General features: G+C 41.7%; 2 protein-coding genes across 2 annotated transcripts in view; one reads left to right on the top strand and one right to left on the bottom strand.

Annotated features, from left to right (window-relative positions):
* LOC145495973 (structural maintenance of chromosomes flexible hinge domain-containing protein 1-like) overlaps positions 1 to 12,898 on the top strand; it is a 33,327-nt gene extending 20,429 nt beyond the window's left edge. The window contains exons 36-55 of the mRNA XM_081475570.1: positions 285 to 410; positions 780 to 859; positions 1,732 to 1,803; positions 2,033 to 2,118; positions 2,723 to 2,844; positions 3,349 to 3,410; positions 3,729 to 3,816; positions 4,359 to 4,490; positions 4,824 to 5,109; positions 5,377 to 5,496; positions 5,586 to 5,671; positions 6,230 to 6,352; positions 6,962 to 7,063; positions 7,463 to 7,551; positions 7,656 to 7,762; positions 8,488 to 8,558; positions 8,632 to 8,695; positions 9,359 to 9,466; positions 10,045 to 10,106; positions 10,839 to 12,898. Of these exons, the coding sequence (XP_081331696.1) occupies positions 285 to 410; positions 780 to 859; positions 1,732 to 1,803; positions 2,033 to 2,118; positions 2,723 to 2,844; positions 3,349 to 3,410; positions 3,729 to 3,816; positions 4,359 to 4,490; positions 4,824 to 5,109; positions 5,377 to 5,496; positions 5,586 to 5,671; positions 6,230 to 6,352; positions 6,962 to 7,063; positions 7,463 to 7,551; positions 7,656 to 7,762; positions 8,488 to 8,558; positions 8,632 to 8,695; positions 9,359 to 9,466; positions 10,045 to 10,106; positions 10,839 to 11,198 (2,346 nt within the window). The 3' untranslated portion in view covers positions 11,199 to 12,898. The remainder of the gene's footprint in view (positions 1 to 284; positions 411 to 779; positions 860 to 1,731; positions 1,804 to 2,032; positions 2,119 to 2,722; positions 2,845 to 3,348; positions 3,411 to 3,728; positions 3,817 to 4,358; positions 4,491 to 4,823; positions 5,110 to 5,376; positions 5,497 to 5,585; positions 5,672 to 6,229; positions 6,353 to 6,961; positions 7,064 to 7,462; positions 7,552 to 7,655; positions 7,763 to 8,487; positions 8,559 to 8,631; positions 8,696 to 9,358; positions 9,467 to 10,044; positions 10,107 to 10,838) is intronic.
* Positions 12,899 to 13,009: 111 nt separating this feature from the next.
* On the bottom strand, positions 13,010 to 14,665 carry LOC145496070 (uncharacterized). The gene is made up of 2 exons (XM_081475687.1): positions 14,341 to 14,665; positions 13,010 to 13,412 (listed from the first exon to the last, which is right to left on the bottom strand). Exons 1-2 carry the CDS (start codon positions 14,423 to 14,425, stop codon positions 13,165 to 13,167), a joined length of 333 nt encoding a protein of 110 aa, XP_081331813.1. The 5' UTR covers positions 14,426 to 14,665; the 3' UTR covers positions 13,010 to 13,164.
* Positions 14,666 to 15,545: the final 880 nt, after the last annotated feature.

The raw sequence follows: 15,545 nt of genomic DNA on the forward strand, positions 1-15,545 counted from the left end.
CAAATCAAGGTCAAATGTTGTGTCTCTGTCTTCTTTCTAATGTTGAATGGTTTCTAAACATTGCAAAGCAAATCATGATCCTACCTCGCCCTTCGCCTCTGAAGCGAGGAACCAGTTATCAACAAAGAGCGTGAACCAATTTTTATCTGTCTGTCGTCTTTTTAATGTTAAAAGTCAACTGATGAACAAACAGCGAATGTTTGAGTATGTTGTAAAAAAAAGGTTGTCACATGACTGTCCGATCATTAACTTTTTGACTAAGTTTTATCTCCATATATTTCCAGCCGCTGTCAGTGTATAATGACACCAGAATGCCTATTCCGCTTATTGTGCAACTGTGTGACAAGCTTGGAAACCCCTCACACGAGCCAAATGTCAAGGTGGTCTTGAACTGTGACAGAGGGATTAAGGTAAGAGCATTAAACTTGAAATGCCGGAGGCAGTGTGGCCCGAGTGGTCAGCACGTCCGACTCACAATCCAGAGGCTCCGGGTTCGAGTTCCGCTCTGACCACTACCTAAATTTGTTTCATGGTAGCCCCGAGTTCAAATTCTCAACCTTCCTTGTAAGTAGCCAACTGGTTTTCCTGCAGCCAGTTGCGATTCTGTTATGTTCGATTTGAATTATTTGTTTCAGTTGTTTGCTCAGCCACACTAGCCTTTGTGCTATAAGCACTTGCCAGGGTAAATAAAGGTTTTTTTTTTTTTGAGATTTGCAAGTAAAGATAAATCGTAAAGAATCAGACGGTTTACTAAGTGAATTTTGTTTGTTATTGGACAGCTGACTCCAACACCTTCAGGTCAGAAGACAGATGACAAAGGCCAAGCCACCTTTGGTCATCTCACTGTCAGTGCAGTAAGGTATAGACACACCACTCCATATTGTAGATTGTCAAACAACCAGAGAACGTCAATTTTATGAAAAGTTGGGGTTTTTGGAAGGAAAATCAGTTCTTGTGTTCAGTGATTGTTGTAGGGTTTTAGAACTTGTTCCGATTCGACTGCAATTTTGGGGTCGCACGTGACAATCGTTAGTATGCTGTTGTTTGAGTACACGAAATAAAAATATGTGGTTTGGTTCTAGTTACATGCAACAAAGTTGTATTGTCTAGTTGATCACTCACTCAATTAATCAATCAGTCAGCCAGTCAGTCAGACAGGTAATCAGTCTGTCAGTCAGTCAGTCATTCAGACAGTCAATCAGTCAGTCAGTCAGTCAGTCAGTCAATCAGTCTGTCAGTCAGTCAGTCAGTCAGTCAGTCAGTCAATCAGTCTGTCAGTCAGTCAGTCAGTCAATCAGTCTGTCAGTCAGTCAGTCAGTCAATCAGTCTGTCAGTCAGCCAGTCAGTCAGACAGTTAATCAGTCTGTCAGTCAGTCAGTCAGTCAGACAGTCAATCAGTCTGTCAGTCAGTCAGTCAGACAGTCAATCAGTCTGTCAGGCAGGTAGGCAGTCAATCAGTCAGGCAGGCAGGCAGGCAGGCAGGCAGGCAGGCAATGAATGAAGGAATCAATCCATCAGTCAATTAATCATTCAGTCAATCATCAGTCAGGTGGTAGTACTCCTGGCTACAGATGCAATGATAATCCTTACCTGATCACAGAGGAGAGATTGCTTGGACCCCGGGGGGGGGGGGGGGACTTGGATACACCACTAAATTCTCCTAATTAGTTTATGCTGTAAGACTGCATGTACATAGACTATACAAGAGTTTGTATTTGTTTTTAAACACAGAGGAATGTATGGAATAAGGATCAAGGCTCTCCTTGGACGAACAGCGATAGATGCACCCACTATCAACGTGAGGTGAGTTGAGTTTAAAGTGTTTAATTACTCTTGCACGTAGCTGTACTTCCATTACCAAAGTGAACAGAGCGGTTTTCAACTGAGTGTTGTAAAACCGAAACCAAACCAACTACTTACCAGTTAGACTACTCAGCCAATCTCAAACCGTAGCTAGTAAAACCAGAATCAAAACCAAAGTAATTACTTGAAAACCGCTCTGATTTAACACAACTGGTTTTGTTGATTTTAGAGTGGAGCCAGATCCATCCAAAGCTGTAAAACTGAGTGTGACGTTTGACTCCAAGGCTCCGTGTGTGGTAGGAGAGTTGTTACCAGGTAAGATGTCATACCTCACGGATAGTTTGCGCTCTTAGAGGGGAATCTTTGTTTAAATATGTGCCTCATCACCATTAGTTCTTAATATTGGAATGGCATAGCGCGATTAACTTTCCCAAGGAATGTGAGCCCGATGTAAAGAATACTTTTTGTGCGACGAGGGCTTAAAAAATCAAAATTTTCAAAGAATGTATTAGCTTATTGGCTTCTTTGCCACCCAAACATTTCGCAGTTTTTGAAAACCCATTTCTCCGTGAATGTCACACCCAAAGAACCAAACATTTCACCAGTTACTAAGTTTCACAAGCTCTTTAAATGTGTGGAGTCAATTTATATCGAGGATAATACATTCTCTGTGCAAAGTCGAAAAATGTAAACAATGAGGTCTTTTGGATGAACAGTACGTTTGCAGTAGCACTATGAAAACACAGTGGTGATGTGACAATTAAAATTGCTGCAAGTTGCCAAGTTTACCGCCTAGAATTCAAACTTAGTTTTTGATTTCGTGTTAACTTTCTCTTTGTGTACGTGACATTGTGTTATTATGGAAAGCGTCATTGACTCACTTGTCGTAGTAATGCGAGTTCATTGTTTGTTGTTTCAGCTGTGTCAGCTCACGTAGTTGGGGAGGATGAGGCAGTGATGAAGGCAGCGAGTGCTAAAGACTTGGTATTAAAGATATGGCACTCCAAGGATGGCCCGGTATCTGACAAACCTCCAGCTCGGGTAAGGACCTTTGAAAACCACAGGACAACCCCGTTCTACCGACACCTTCTTAATACGGACTACCGCGAACTTCGGATAGTTTTGTTTGTCGCGACGAAAAGTTCATATATTTTCTATTACATGAGCCCGCTTAATTCGGACACCGGTTAAAACGGACTACGGCGCTATGGAGGCACTGGTTATTCGCGCACAATGTATGTTTTTATCTGTACAGTGATTACGCCTTGGCCCGGTAGACTCTTTTTATACCCCTAATTATATTTGGAGAGTTCTGAATATCATCCATTAATGAGTTTGTGAGCTCCTTTTTGCAATAAATTAAGTTACAAAGTTAATGCAAAGACTTGCCTGCTGTTTTGGTTCATGGATAGAGTGGATGTAGTCACTGTGGTATTTATTGATAATCCTACAGAATCTACTGCCTGTAGGATTCTAGTGTGTTCTTATGTGAATGTGTGTGAGTTCGCCCCAAAACTCCTTGCATATCTGTCTTTCCTCTTGCAGGCTACAACTTTATACCCATCTAAAAGGAAAGTGTCAGATACGGAAGGCGAATTCTACTTTAGGTATGCTGCATTTGAGTGGGTCAGTGAACTGTCTGAATTCTATGGTATTAGTTCAACTACACGTCTCTTTTGGGTTTTATCAATTTACTCGTGCAATTTCGTAACAAATCAAAGATGGCCGATTATTAATAGAAACACCAGAACATGGAAGAAAAACTGCATTGCTCCAAGACCAACTTTTTTTTTTACGTGAGATTATCCTAAGGTTAAGGGGATCTTTTCCTCCGGGAATGAAAATGTAAGCGAGAAGACCACTCTTCTTTTGAGCTGTAGGTCCTGCCATTAGATTTCTTACTTGCTTGTGTGTTCATCTACAAGGGATCTCAAGGTACCGGACGTTGCAGGGCCATACTGTATGGTGGTACAGTTTGGATCAGGAGGAGCCGTCACTCTCTCAAGTAAACCGGTGAGAATGGGAAATGTGTTGCGCCGTATTACCGTTTACGTATTGTTTGAAATGAATTCAGATCAAAATGATTTTAAACTAGTTTGGATTGTATTTGGTAAAAAACGTTTTAGAGAAACAATTGAGCAAGAAAAATAACGAAAGTAAAGCAACATGACGTTTCGACGACTTCATGTCATCGTTGTCAAAATGAAATGAATCAATTAAAAATAACGGCAAGCTATATTTATAGAAATTAGGATGTGAGGAAATAAATTAGTCAAATTGACATGAAAGCATTCAGTTAAAAAATATTTACATTTGTTTCACATTTGTTAGCGTTAACACGAATCAAACTAGTTTAAAATGTCTGACTATAAAGTCATTTTAAACAAGAACCTACGTGTTGGTTGGTTGGCAACGATGTGATCACGCTTGGTCTTAAGTTACTCTAACTTCGGCCGTGGTTGGCATTCTTGCTGTTTTATCAGGCGTGAAGCCAAGTGTTAAAAACAATCTAGCGGATACACAGAGATATAACCTTAGCTTGTTATTTGTTGCAGATCACGTTTACTGCAAAGGCTGGACAACCAGTGAAGCTTGAACCAGAAACGATTCCTGCTACTCCAACTGTGTCTAACACACAGAGAAACAACAGTCGAATACTCGTCAAAACACTCAAACTACAGCTCAAGGTATACTCATTTACTGTTCTCCGCTGGCACTTGAAGTTCCGTTGTTAAATCGTTTTGCGACGCTTTTGCTTTTGCTTGCATTTTGTTGTTCAGATTTCACAATGATTTGTTCAAGAATGATTTTTGTCGTGTGTGTGCAAGTATTTGTTTAACCTTTTCTTTCACCTGCGCATTGTCGATTGCCTAAAGTAAAAACTCAGCTACAGGTTCAAAGAGATCTTAAATCGTTTTTTGAAAAAGCGTATTGTTAGTGCAGGAGAAATGCATCATTTTTTACTTGTAAAAAAATAAAACTGCTTCTATTACTGAATAAACTGTGAACATTCTTTTCAGGACAAATTTGACAACTTAACTGGCGAGAACCTGAGAGGTAAAGTACTTATCAAGGTGACCACTCCATCAGAAGGCATAGATGAGATTCCCGCTCTGGCAGGGAATGTGTATTCCATGGAGGTACCCCTCTTTAGGGGTGTGGCCACTGTACAGAACCTGCTCATACAGGAAAACACTGCTGGCAAAGATGGACAGGAGTACCTTCTGAACTTCGAAACTCAGATCCCTGCTAATGCCTCTCCTCATCCTATTCCGCCCTTCACATTGGCTTTCTTGTTTTACAATGGTGAGCATCGGCGTTTATCAATTTCTTTCTTTATTTACGATCTTCAAGCTGTAAGGGTAAATATCTGACAAAAACAACTTTATTGAAATTAAAATCCGTTTCATTGTCGTTCAGTTTTTCGCCATCCGTGCTCTTATGAATCCTGGTATCTTTGTTTTCTGACCAACTTCGCTCGCAACTTCTCTTCTTAACGAAGTACGGCTGTGTGCGTTGCTAACTGAATAAGAGGGAACGTGTAACATGTATCTTGTTTTTCTCTTGTTTAAGATGTCAGGAAACAGCAGCAGATGGCTCAGCTGACAAAGGAGAGAGATCACTTGTTTGAGACGATACGCACGTACCGGCTTCTGTTTGAAACGACACGACAACTTATTAACGAGATGCAAGGTACGGTGTCAAGTTATTGTTACAGGGCAGGTGGACAGCTAAGGATCTGAACGTAATTTGCTGATTATTATATGATATTTTGAATCTAGTTTCAGTACACGAAGCCTCTTTACAAGAACAAAAGCTGAGAGGAGAACTTAGGAAACAGAACATTCCAGCAAGTAGCTTAGCTACGGTAAGAATCAAGCGTGATGTGTGATGTGTGATGCATGCTGTGAGTGTGATAACTGGGAAGATCGAGCCATGTCTTCGTAGCTGATTTAATAGACACTCCTACATGTGTTAAACAATATTTTTGCAAGGTTAGCAAGCAAAACATGAGGTGAAAACAAATCACGAAGGACCGAGAGTGGTTGAAATCAGTGAAGACGATCGCCTTATAATGTGGTTTCAGAAATCTTCAGCCAGTCCAGTCCTCCGCCCTTGAGTGTCCGCTACATTCATTAGTGTCCGTCTCTATCTCATCAGGATTACGAAGTTAGATAAGCTGTGAATATCAACCGAGCCCAAGAAGTTGCTAAGTAACTCTAAGTCTCGTGCCATATCTTGCTGCCAACTGACGGAGTACTTGTTTGATTATGGGATGGAGAACAGGAGTTAGAATCTAATCCATAGATATTTACACAACTTGGGTGCGTAGCCACCTACGTCATGCTGAGTTCTCGCACCATGACTTTGCGCGGCCTCGCCCGCCTGGGGTGTATACCGCTAACCAGTACTTTTTTGTTACCAGCCTGCAGCAGTGACGTCACTTATAGACGAATTGTCCAGAAAGAGAGATCAGATCGCCAGTACTCCCAGGAGACAGTGTCTCTTGCATCCGGGACCAAGAGGAGACTCGGGGATTCTGGGAAAGGTTTGTTGGTCTTACGAACTGTATGGAACGTGCAAGCGAATGAGTTTTATTCACAAGTCGTAAATATCTGAAATATCATAAGACTTACAAGCGAGATTTTGAGTGAGTGAAGTAAATGGTACGTTGCAACAAGTGAACAAAACTCGACATTCATATTTACATTTGGATTCTTGCCGAGTCACCCAGTGACATGAGTGCAAGATTAAATGAACAAAATTTAAATACAATAATAAAAAGGGAAAGTTCAAATAAATTGGAATAAAATTACAACAAATAAAAGTGGTCAGAGATGGTGGCCTTAAAAAGTCATTTCCGCGATGCAGATGCAGATGTTCATAGATGTTTGACAATTGGGCAAATTGAAATACAATTTTGGTTGTTTTTCGTTTCGTTTGTTTGTCTTAGAGGTACTGTAAAGTGCAATATTCTGATAAAGTCAATAATTTTATTTTCAGTGTGCTTCAAACATGTATGAATGTCGTTTCTTGCCAGTGTTTACGAGCAAGCCGACGCAAGTTTAGGTTTAATATTACTACATTTTTATCGTCATCAGAAAATTTTGTTCAAGGGCTTAATAACTTATGATATATCCCGTCCCTACCCGTGCAGGTAGCTCATTTAGCTCAAGTAGTGGATGATGACGTAGCGCGAGTATTGTCTTGGCACATGGCGTCTGATATGGACTGTGTTGTCACTCTTACTACTGAAAAGGTTTGTTTAAGATCTGTAATGAATACTCAGAAGTGGGAGGCGCGGTGGCCTCATGGTCAGTGCGCTCGTCTCCGGATCAAGCGGTCGGGGTTCGAGCCCTGTCCGGGGACATTGTGTTGTGATATTGGGCAAGACACTTAACTCTCACAGTGCCTCTCTCCACCCAGGTGTATAAATGAGTACCGGCAAACTTAATGCTGGGAGTAACCCTGCGATGGACTAGCATCCCATCCAGGGGGGAGCAGAAATACTCCTAGTCGCTTCATGCTACAGAAACCGGGATAAGCTCCGGCCTGATGAGCCACTTGGCTCGTATGCAGATTTAACCTTCCTTTACCTAATGAATCTAGGGACACCTGAACTTATCTCACAACAGATGCATTGTGTTGACTGTTGTAGGCTAAACAAGTATATCGTGATTCCAATGGCCAACAACAAGTTCTTCCTCTCGACTCCATATTCAGACGAAGTTTACCAGAGTGGAACAGGTAAGCGTTCTCCGCTAAACTGATGTTTTTATTTCATATTTACTACTTCCTTGTGTCTTATGTTAATGTCAATTGGTTGCAATCCTTGCATGGTTCATTTTTAGACCACTGCCACATGTCCGCGGCTCAAGTACCTACAGTCCGACTGGGAATCCTGTGTACGCACGAGATATGCTGCTGTTCCCTGCAGAAGGAGACAATTGCAAGTTAGGTAAAGACACGGTCATACTTAAAACATGCTTGGATAACACATAGAACGGTTCGATTTTATGAAACAGTATTCGAGAGATGAACTGAAGCTACTCGGAAGTGAGGAGAACTGACAGTTTAGATGGAAATGTTTACGATGTGTGGAAACGTTTGCTTGTGAAGGTCTTGTTTTAACATGGAATTGGTTGAGGTAGTTGCATTTTGGTTTTGTCTTGATTTTCTTTATGTTCCAATGTTAATTTTATTACAATCATAACATCACTCCTGGTTTTTACTGAGGCAACATTGCTATAAGGGTGGTTTGTCCTAAGCTGGTGTTCTGACATTTCCCTGTCAAAATATCATGCTTGTCCATAACGACGTGGTAATAGTCGTTATCAACCGCGATCAGTTTTTTCATAATGATCACGATGGTTTTTTTTTCTTTTAAATTCTTAGACATGATTTAATAATTTGTAGGATGTGTTACATAATACTTGTCTTACAAATTAAAAAAAATATATGATCTTTTTAAAACTCGCGATGTAGTAATTTTGACATACGTAAACCTTGACGAAGATTGATGGCACGTTTTCTTTGTTTATTGGGTTTTCCATTTAAGTACCAGCTGAGCACCCTGCTAACCACCATTGCCGGCTTAGCAAGCTATAGGCAATGACACTGATTAAAGTTAAAGTTGTAGCTGATGTTATTTGTTGAAAGCGTGTTTTATGTGTTTTATTGCAGTATTCGGTATGCTGCTCGGGGACACTTTGATCCTAGATGACCTTGACTGTGCCAATAGATACAGACAGGAGGTAAGGAACAGAGCTGATGCTGTGTCACAACTCAGCAACAGAAACATCTTACTTGTGACATGTTATTTTGTAGGTTGTGAAGTACACCCATTGTCCTACAATTCTGACACGTAGCGGAGACCGCATCAGGAGTAACGGTAAGCTGCCACGGCTGAGAAAGCTTATGCTGTCTGTATTCCATTTGAAGGATTTTCCTATCTCTGCCAATGGTCTCGAAAACGCTCTCGTGGGTGAAAAAAGTGGTTTGAGAAACAGAGGAAAAAATGAACAAGTTATTTACCAGCGTAGGGTCGATCTGTGTTAGTGCTAAACTGTGACCTCGGACTTGAAATTGGTGCCCGAGGTCGCACGCCGCCGGAGGGTTGCATTTTCAAGTCCTCGGTCACAGTTTTTTACTATACGGACCTCCCAGCTGGCAAATAACATTTATGTACTGCACTAAGGCGGGAAGCGCGGTTGCCTCATGGTTAGTGCGCTCGACTCCGGATCGAGCGGTCCGAGGTCGTTGCGTTGTGTTCTTGGACAAGGCACTTTACTCTCACAGTGCATCTCTCCACCCAGGTGTATAAATGAGTACCGGCGATTTTAATGCTGGGGGTAACCCTACGATGAACTAGCATCCCATCCAGGGGGGAGTAGAAATACTCCTAGTCGCTTCCTGCTACAGAAACCGGATGAGCTCCGGCCTGATGGGCCACTTGGTTCATATGCAGACTTGATCTTACTGCACTGCATCCGCTGTGTACACTGGTTAGCCACCAGATCTTTGTCATTAAGGTTTGTTTGTTTTCTTTCTTAAGGTAAATTTGGTGGTCTTCAGAACAAAGCTCCTCCTTTGGAAAGAATGCGTGGTGCGGTATTCGCCGCTCCACTTCCACTTGCCTTTCATTCACTTACAACACAGATTGGTGAGTATTTTGACTCGGAAGCGAATCATTTATAGGATCACAGTGGATCACAGGATCACAGTAGGATCACACCATGGCACCATAGATAATAGAGGGAAATGGTTAGGAAACCTGGGGAAGATCTTTGTTGTATGTCTTTGTTTGGCCACTTTGGGGGTTAACCCTCCACAAAACCTGGCAAAATACAAAAGGTGGTTATGTGTGCTCATACAACTAACCAATAGAAGCATTGCGGCTATGTAATTCATGCATAGTCAGTGAGCATAAAACAAAAGATATGCAGGGTCAAGAACCTTCCAAAATAAATCTTAGCCTGTTTGTTTGCTTCTTTGATGTTTACCGGCCTTCCTGACCATTTCCCTCTATTAACTATGATGGCAAGCGATAATTTGTTTGATCAAACTTGTCCTCTTTTAATTTTGTTGTTTTCAATCTTCCTGGCCGGTCAAAGTATTCACAACTTTCAATGGAAAAATATTGTCCACCTTTAATAACTACCGTTTGTTTCTGACGTAGGAAAATCATAATGCAAACATCTTGCGGCTTATGGCTCGTTCTTTTTTTTATTATTCTCATAGATCAACTACAAGCATATAGACAAGCAGTCTTAAAACACACGCAAGCCAAGGAGGAACTGTCGGTAAGTTGACTTATAGGAGCTTGTACCCTACATGAATCACGTGATGGTAGATACATACTAGTTATGTGATATTTTCGAGTGGTATAGAGATTTTGCACGGCAGCCATGTTGCATAACAAGGACAATAGATTCTTTTTCCTATGGGAAAAAATGTTCTTTCTAATGCAAAACATTTTCATTGTTCCTGCCATGCAACCTGGCTGCCGTTCAAACCTCTATATACCATGGAACATTCCACGAATCACTGGTATTTTCTTGGTATACACATGAGCCTTATGGCGAGTGTGTATAGCAAGAAAATACAAGTTGCTAGTGGGATATTCTAGGGTATACCATGAGAGAGCGTTACAAGACTTTTATACCATGCCATAGAAAATACAGTGTCCAACAGAATCAATGCGACATACGCGCGGCGCATGATGGGAAGGTTGGGTGTAACACAGCGGCTTTCCTGTATTCTGATTGGTTGTATTTTCTATGGCGTGTTATAATTAACAATTATTCCACGAGCGCGCGTTGGATATGAGATGGTAGATAGCCAACGAGGCGCTACGCGTCTCGTTGGCTATTTGGTTCATTAAAAACGCCCCAAAAATTCACGCATTGGCTTACCATATTTGTAGAGCATGGTATAATGGCTCAAAACCCATGATGGCTAAGCCAATGAAAACTCTCGAATTGCATTATCCAATGATCCAGTTTTTAATAAAAGGTCTTATTTTTCTCTCATAGCTACAGCTGCAACACGGACAAACTGAGGAGATGAAAGTGAAACATCGCGAGTGTAGAGAAGCAGAGACTCAGTTACGCATGATTGAGGAGCGCCTGGGTATGACCCCAACACAGTACAACATGCCCCCGTCTCCTGCCACCATGTTACTCACAGAACTCAGCACGCCTCCAGCAAGGACTGCTACCTCTCGTCGCGCGGGCGCGCGAGCTGCAGCAGCCGCTTCCGCTTCTCCAAACTTATCGGCTCCAGTCGTAAATGGCACGAGCAACAGTTCGGGAACTACGAGTTCTACGCGAACGAGACGAGGACCTCCGGTCGCTGCTGAAGATGTACGCTCCAGTAAACGAACGCGGAGATGAAAGGAGTGAACGTTTTTAGTTTCTTTTGGAATCGTTCTTCTGCCCGATCTGTGCTTTATTGTCATCGTACAAAAAAACTTGAACCTGCATTGTAGGAAGCTGTTTGCGGCGCTGATTTACCTTTCGTAAACGGGTTTAGGCCATCATTGGTAACCGAGTCTTTTGTAATGGTCGCCAGGTCGAAACTGCGCTTGATTATCAGAACAAATAAGATCTAGATAAGGCGATTATTAGGCCAGAGACAGATTGACGTTTAGGCCAGGAGAAGGATTGAGAAAGGCATCTTTCGTAATTGAATGGGCCATATTTGTATTCTTGGTATTAGACTTGAATTAGCTTGCAACTGCGCAGACTTGTAGCCAGGACTTAAAGAGTGGGCGTGCAAAATGTGCTAGAGGGCGTAACAATTTATAACACAACGTATGAAAAATAAAACGATTTTCTTGGTAAGGTGGCCGTCCACAGGACGCCTGGACGCCCATCTGGCTAAAGCCTGCAACTGAGGCTTATGCAAGTAGTCTTTTCAAATTCAGGTGCAAATGACATAAATCTATTTTTAATGATATTCCCTGCGTGAGCCTCCATTGCAAGCTAGTTGCAGTCCAATACCGAAAATACGAATATGGCCTACTGTTCGGGGGTTTTGGCCGATCAATTTTCGTGGTGGAGATAACAGAGGTATGGTTAGCACGACTTACCTTCCTTGGTGGACAACATCTCCAGTAACAAACTTTAAGGCGTCGCTAAAATTACATCGACTGTTTACGAAAGGGAAACAGTACTTCAAATCGTATGAAGTATGAAATGCACAGCAGCTCTGTTGACACAGGTGGCCATTACATGGAAGTGGAACAAAACTTAAGCTGGTTGCGTCAAAACACATTTTGTTTAGGTTATCTTAAATATTTCGGCGCTGCTAACCGGAGAGTATCTTGTGAAACTTTCGTAACTGATCTACAGGTTCTTTTTCATACAACTCAAAACTCATTTTCATATGAAAGGTTTGCACGAGGACTCGTTTTGAAACAGAGGCACAAGGTAACTCGGAAATGGCCTATTGTCGATACCACATGGTCACGTGGTAATCACAGCCGCCATCTTGGCCGATTCTAGAAGGTCCTAACATTTTCAACAACTCGAAAATTAAATTGAGTTTATAAAAACAATTAAACTTTCAAATTTAGAGAAATGTGCCTGTCAAGATACCAAATTGTTACCAGATGAATTCCAGATAAATTGACATAGTCTGGACGCGTTTACTTACTGACTGAAAAGTTATAACCGGTCACAGTCGATGCGAGTGGATTCTGTTCGTAACGTGTTGTGACTTCCTTGTGGCAGGCCTCTGTGTTTCAGGGCAGGTGTCATTTTAGCTTGCCTCGCTACAGAGCGGAGACGGTGCATTATTTATTTGAAACACTTTCTTTGGGATAGTCACTTCTAAATCCAATTCCGTCTCGTTGTAAAGTAATTTCCTTTCAGTAAAAAGTGATTATATTTATTCCAAGATTCTCTTGTTAGAAGCATTTCACTTGGTTGGATGTTCACAATTTTTCTCTGATTAGTGCTATTGTTGGATTTGACAGTATTTGTCTTATGACTATATACTATTTACCATTACTCATCGCATCGCCAGGTTTATAAAATTTTTATACGAAAACTGCATCATGTAAAAACTATTGCGAAATAAAACGAAAATTTGAGTAGAAACGCGTCCAACTGTTGTTCTCTTAAAAAAAAAAAAAACCCGCTGCAGAAAGGTGATCTAAAAACGCTGAAATACCAAAACCGCCAGTGGAAATTTAACAACAATAGCTTTTTTATTAAGTCGTTGCCTTTGCTTAGTACAACTGCAATCCTGACTTGTAAATGGAAGGCTTAATTGATTTTTTTTTAGCTTACAATTATTGTTAACTACTAACTGTTACTTAATCACATGTCGGTTTAGCGGTGTTAACTTTAGCCTCTAATGTTTTCCTCCCATGTCGTGAGTGTAATCTACACTCCAATGATCGCCGTTAGGTTTCTGCCCCCCTGCCTGCACATTAATGTTGTGGTCGTTCGGGTTGTTTGTGTACTTGACGTTCCAGTGATCACCGTTACGTTTTTTCTGTCCAACGTTGACTTCAAGACTGTTGCCCCTGGTAGGTTTGTTTCCACCAGAGTTCCCTCCCAAGGAACCAGGATGCACGGGCTGCATACAGCCGCCGCCACCTGAAATACAACAGCCCAGGTTTCAATCCCGGTGGGGTACTTCCAAAAAAGTTGGGTGGGGGTGTGCGGCCCACTTCCCAAAACCCTTACCCTATTTATGACCAAAGTCTGCATTTTTTGCTACCCTATTTATGACCTGACTAAAAATTCAATAGCCTATTTATGATTGTTGCGGCTGACACAGTTGCCCTAAACATGAGTTATGAAGGGCTTTTGTTGGCGGTCTTACTGATAATGATGAAAAAGTAGGTTCTTCTAAGAAACATACCCAATTCAAGACTAGATTGCTAAAACAATACCCAATTTATAACCAAAATGGCCAAACTCGATACCCTATTTATGACGAAAAAACCATACTCTCTGGGGCCGCACATACCTATATAGCCCATATGAGGGAGTACACTACAAGCAGCCTCTGTGTTTTTTTCTTATGTCATCAAGCGCGACCCTAAAGGACGGCTCGTGTGAAGCTTTGCCTGGCTCGATACAGTTGTCCCAGACTAACCAACCAGGCGTCTCTTGTCTTTCGATTGTTTTCAAAGGTGCTACGTCACGGTTTGCACATCTTGAAAAGTTTAGTCTAAATTTTTCCACCTCTTCGTTTGTAATCCGTGTTAACCTTCCCCATCCTTAACCATCCTTGTTCCTTTATGATTCACTATTATCTGTTTGGTGTTTTTCTATCTTAGTAAACTGTACATGGATAAAATATCTTGACTGAGCTCCTTTAAATAAACAAAATGTATTGCACGTGCGAGCTGGATCGATCATAGGATAACTTCCTATTTGTTTGGTCGACGAGGTCCGCTATCGAAAGAGTGCTGTTAATAAATAACAGATTTATGGTTCAAGCAGCCATTAGTCACCAAACTTACCCCCAGGTGCTTTTCCCGAGCTCACTTTCAACGGTTTTTCACTCAGCACTTACCTGCCGCAAATCCTTCGGTTTGGTCAACCTTTTGAAGTAGTATTATCAACACTAAAATGATCACGCGCGCCGTGGATTTCTTCATCTTCTACAGTGGATAATCTAGAAAAAGAACAAAGTATGCGGACTAAAATTAATCTATTAGGCCACACCAGTAAAAAGAAATTCGGCGTAATTATTGCTTTATCGAAGTCACCAGCGTAAACTGTATGGTTATGATTGTTCTTTTTCATTGGTATTTTCCTTTTCCACTCAAATAAATCAAAGTTTTGGGACAAAATCCTATGAAAATGAATATTTTTCAGTAATAGCTCCGCCCGGAGAAAATATTTTACTTAGTTTCGCTTTCGTTGCTGTCTTCGTTTTCCCTTAGTCATGGAAATCTTGATACTTCAGTCTGAAACTTGCAAGGCTGAATCAAAACGCCCACACTGATTTCAGCAGCCAATGTGAACACTTTTCACATCAAATAGAAATAAGTGGGGGTAAAAAAGATTTGGGGGTAGTCTGAATTTTAGCCATTCAACGAGTCCCTCAGCTCATTCCTCTCTGGGTATTCAGGCTTCAGGCTAAACTGGAGCCGATAAAAACGAAGAAATCCACACATGTTATCAGTTTGGCAAACCTGCTGGGAATTTTCGTTGAGTGCTTATAAAACCTCCTAGTTCCTTTCCAAGAAAAAAAATCAGTTCAAGGCTCATTTAGCTCTAAGGCTTGCTGAAAGAAGACGTTTTCACAGAAAACGGAAATTGAAATTTAAGTTTTCACACTACCAGCTCCCAGCTCTCTGAGACATACTACAGTGCATGAATCACGGAGGAGCTTCCCATCATGTTTATAGCCCGCGAGCAAGCTCACTGTTTGGGCAGGTATCGCGGGCAAGGGCGGCGGAGCCGCAACCGAGAGCTGGCGAAGCCGGCGAGAAGAATAGTGGGACTTTCAAAACAAAGGAAAGTCGGGCTGGAGTGGCACGAGTTCCTTTTTTTGAAAGTCCCACTGTGTGACTTGCGTCCCAGCATAATTATTTCCGTACCATGTGACCGGATCGTGCAAAGGGCCTGGCTTCTCGCCGGCTTCGTCGTGCTCCGCGGCCTTGCCCACGATACCCTACCCAAACAGATCCAAACAAGTGAGCCTGCTCGCAGGTTACTCATTTTACGGTAGAACAAATGCACAACCAGCCTTTTAGCAGTGAAAGTTGAGAA

Source organism: Orbicella franksi, chromosome 8 (genome assembly GCF_964199315.1).
Source record: "Orbicella franksi chromosome 8, jaOrbFran1.1, whole genome shotgun sequence".
NCBI lineage: Eukaryota > Metazoa > Cnidaria > Anthozoa > Scleractinia > Merulinidae > Orbicella > Orbicella franksi.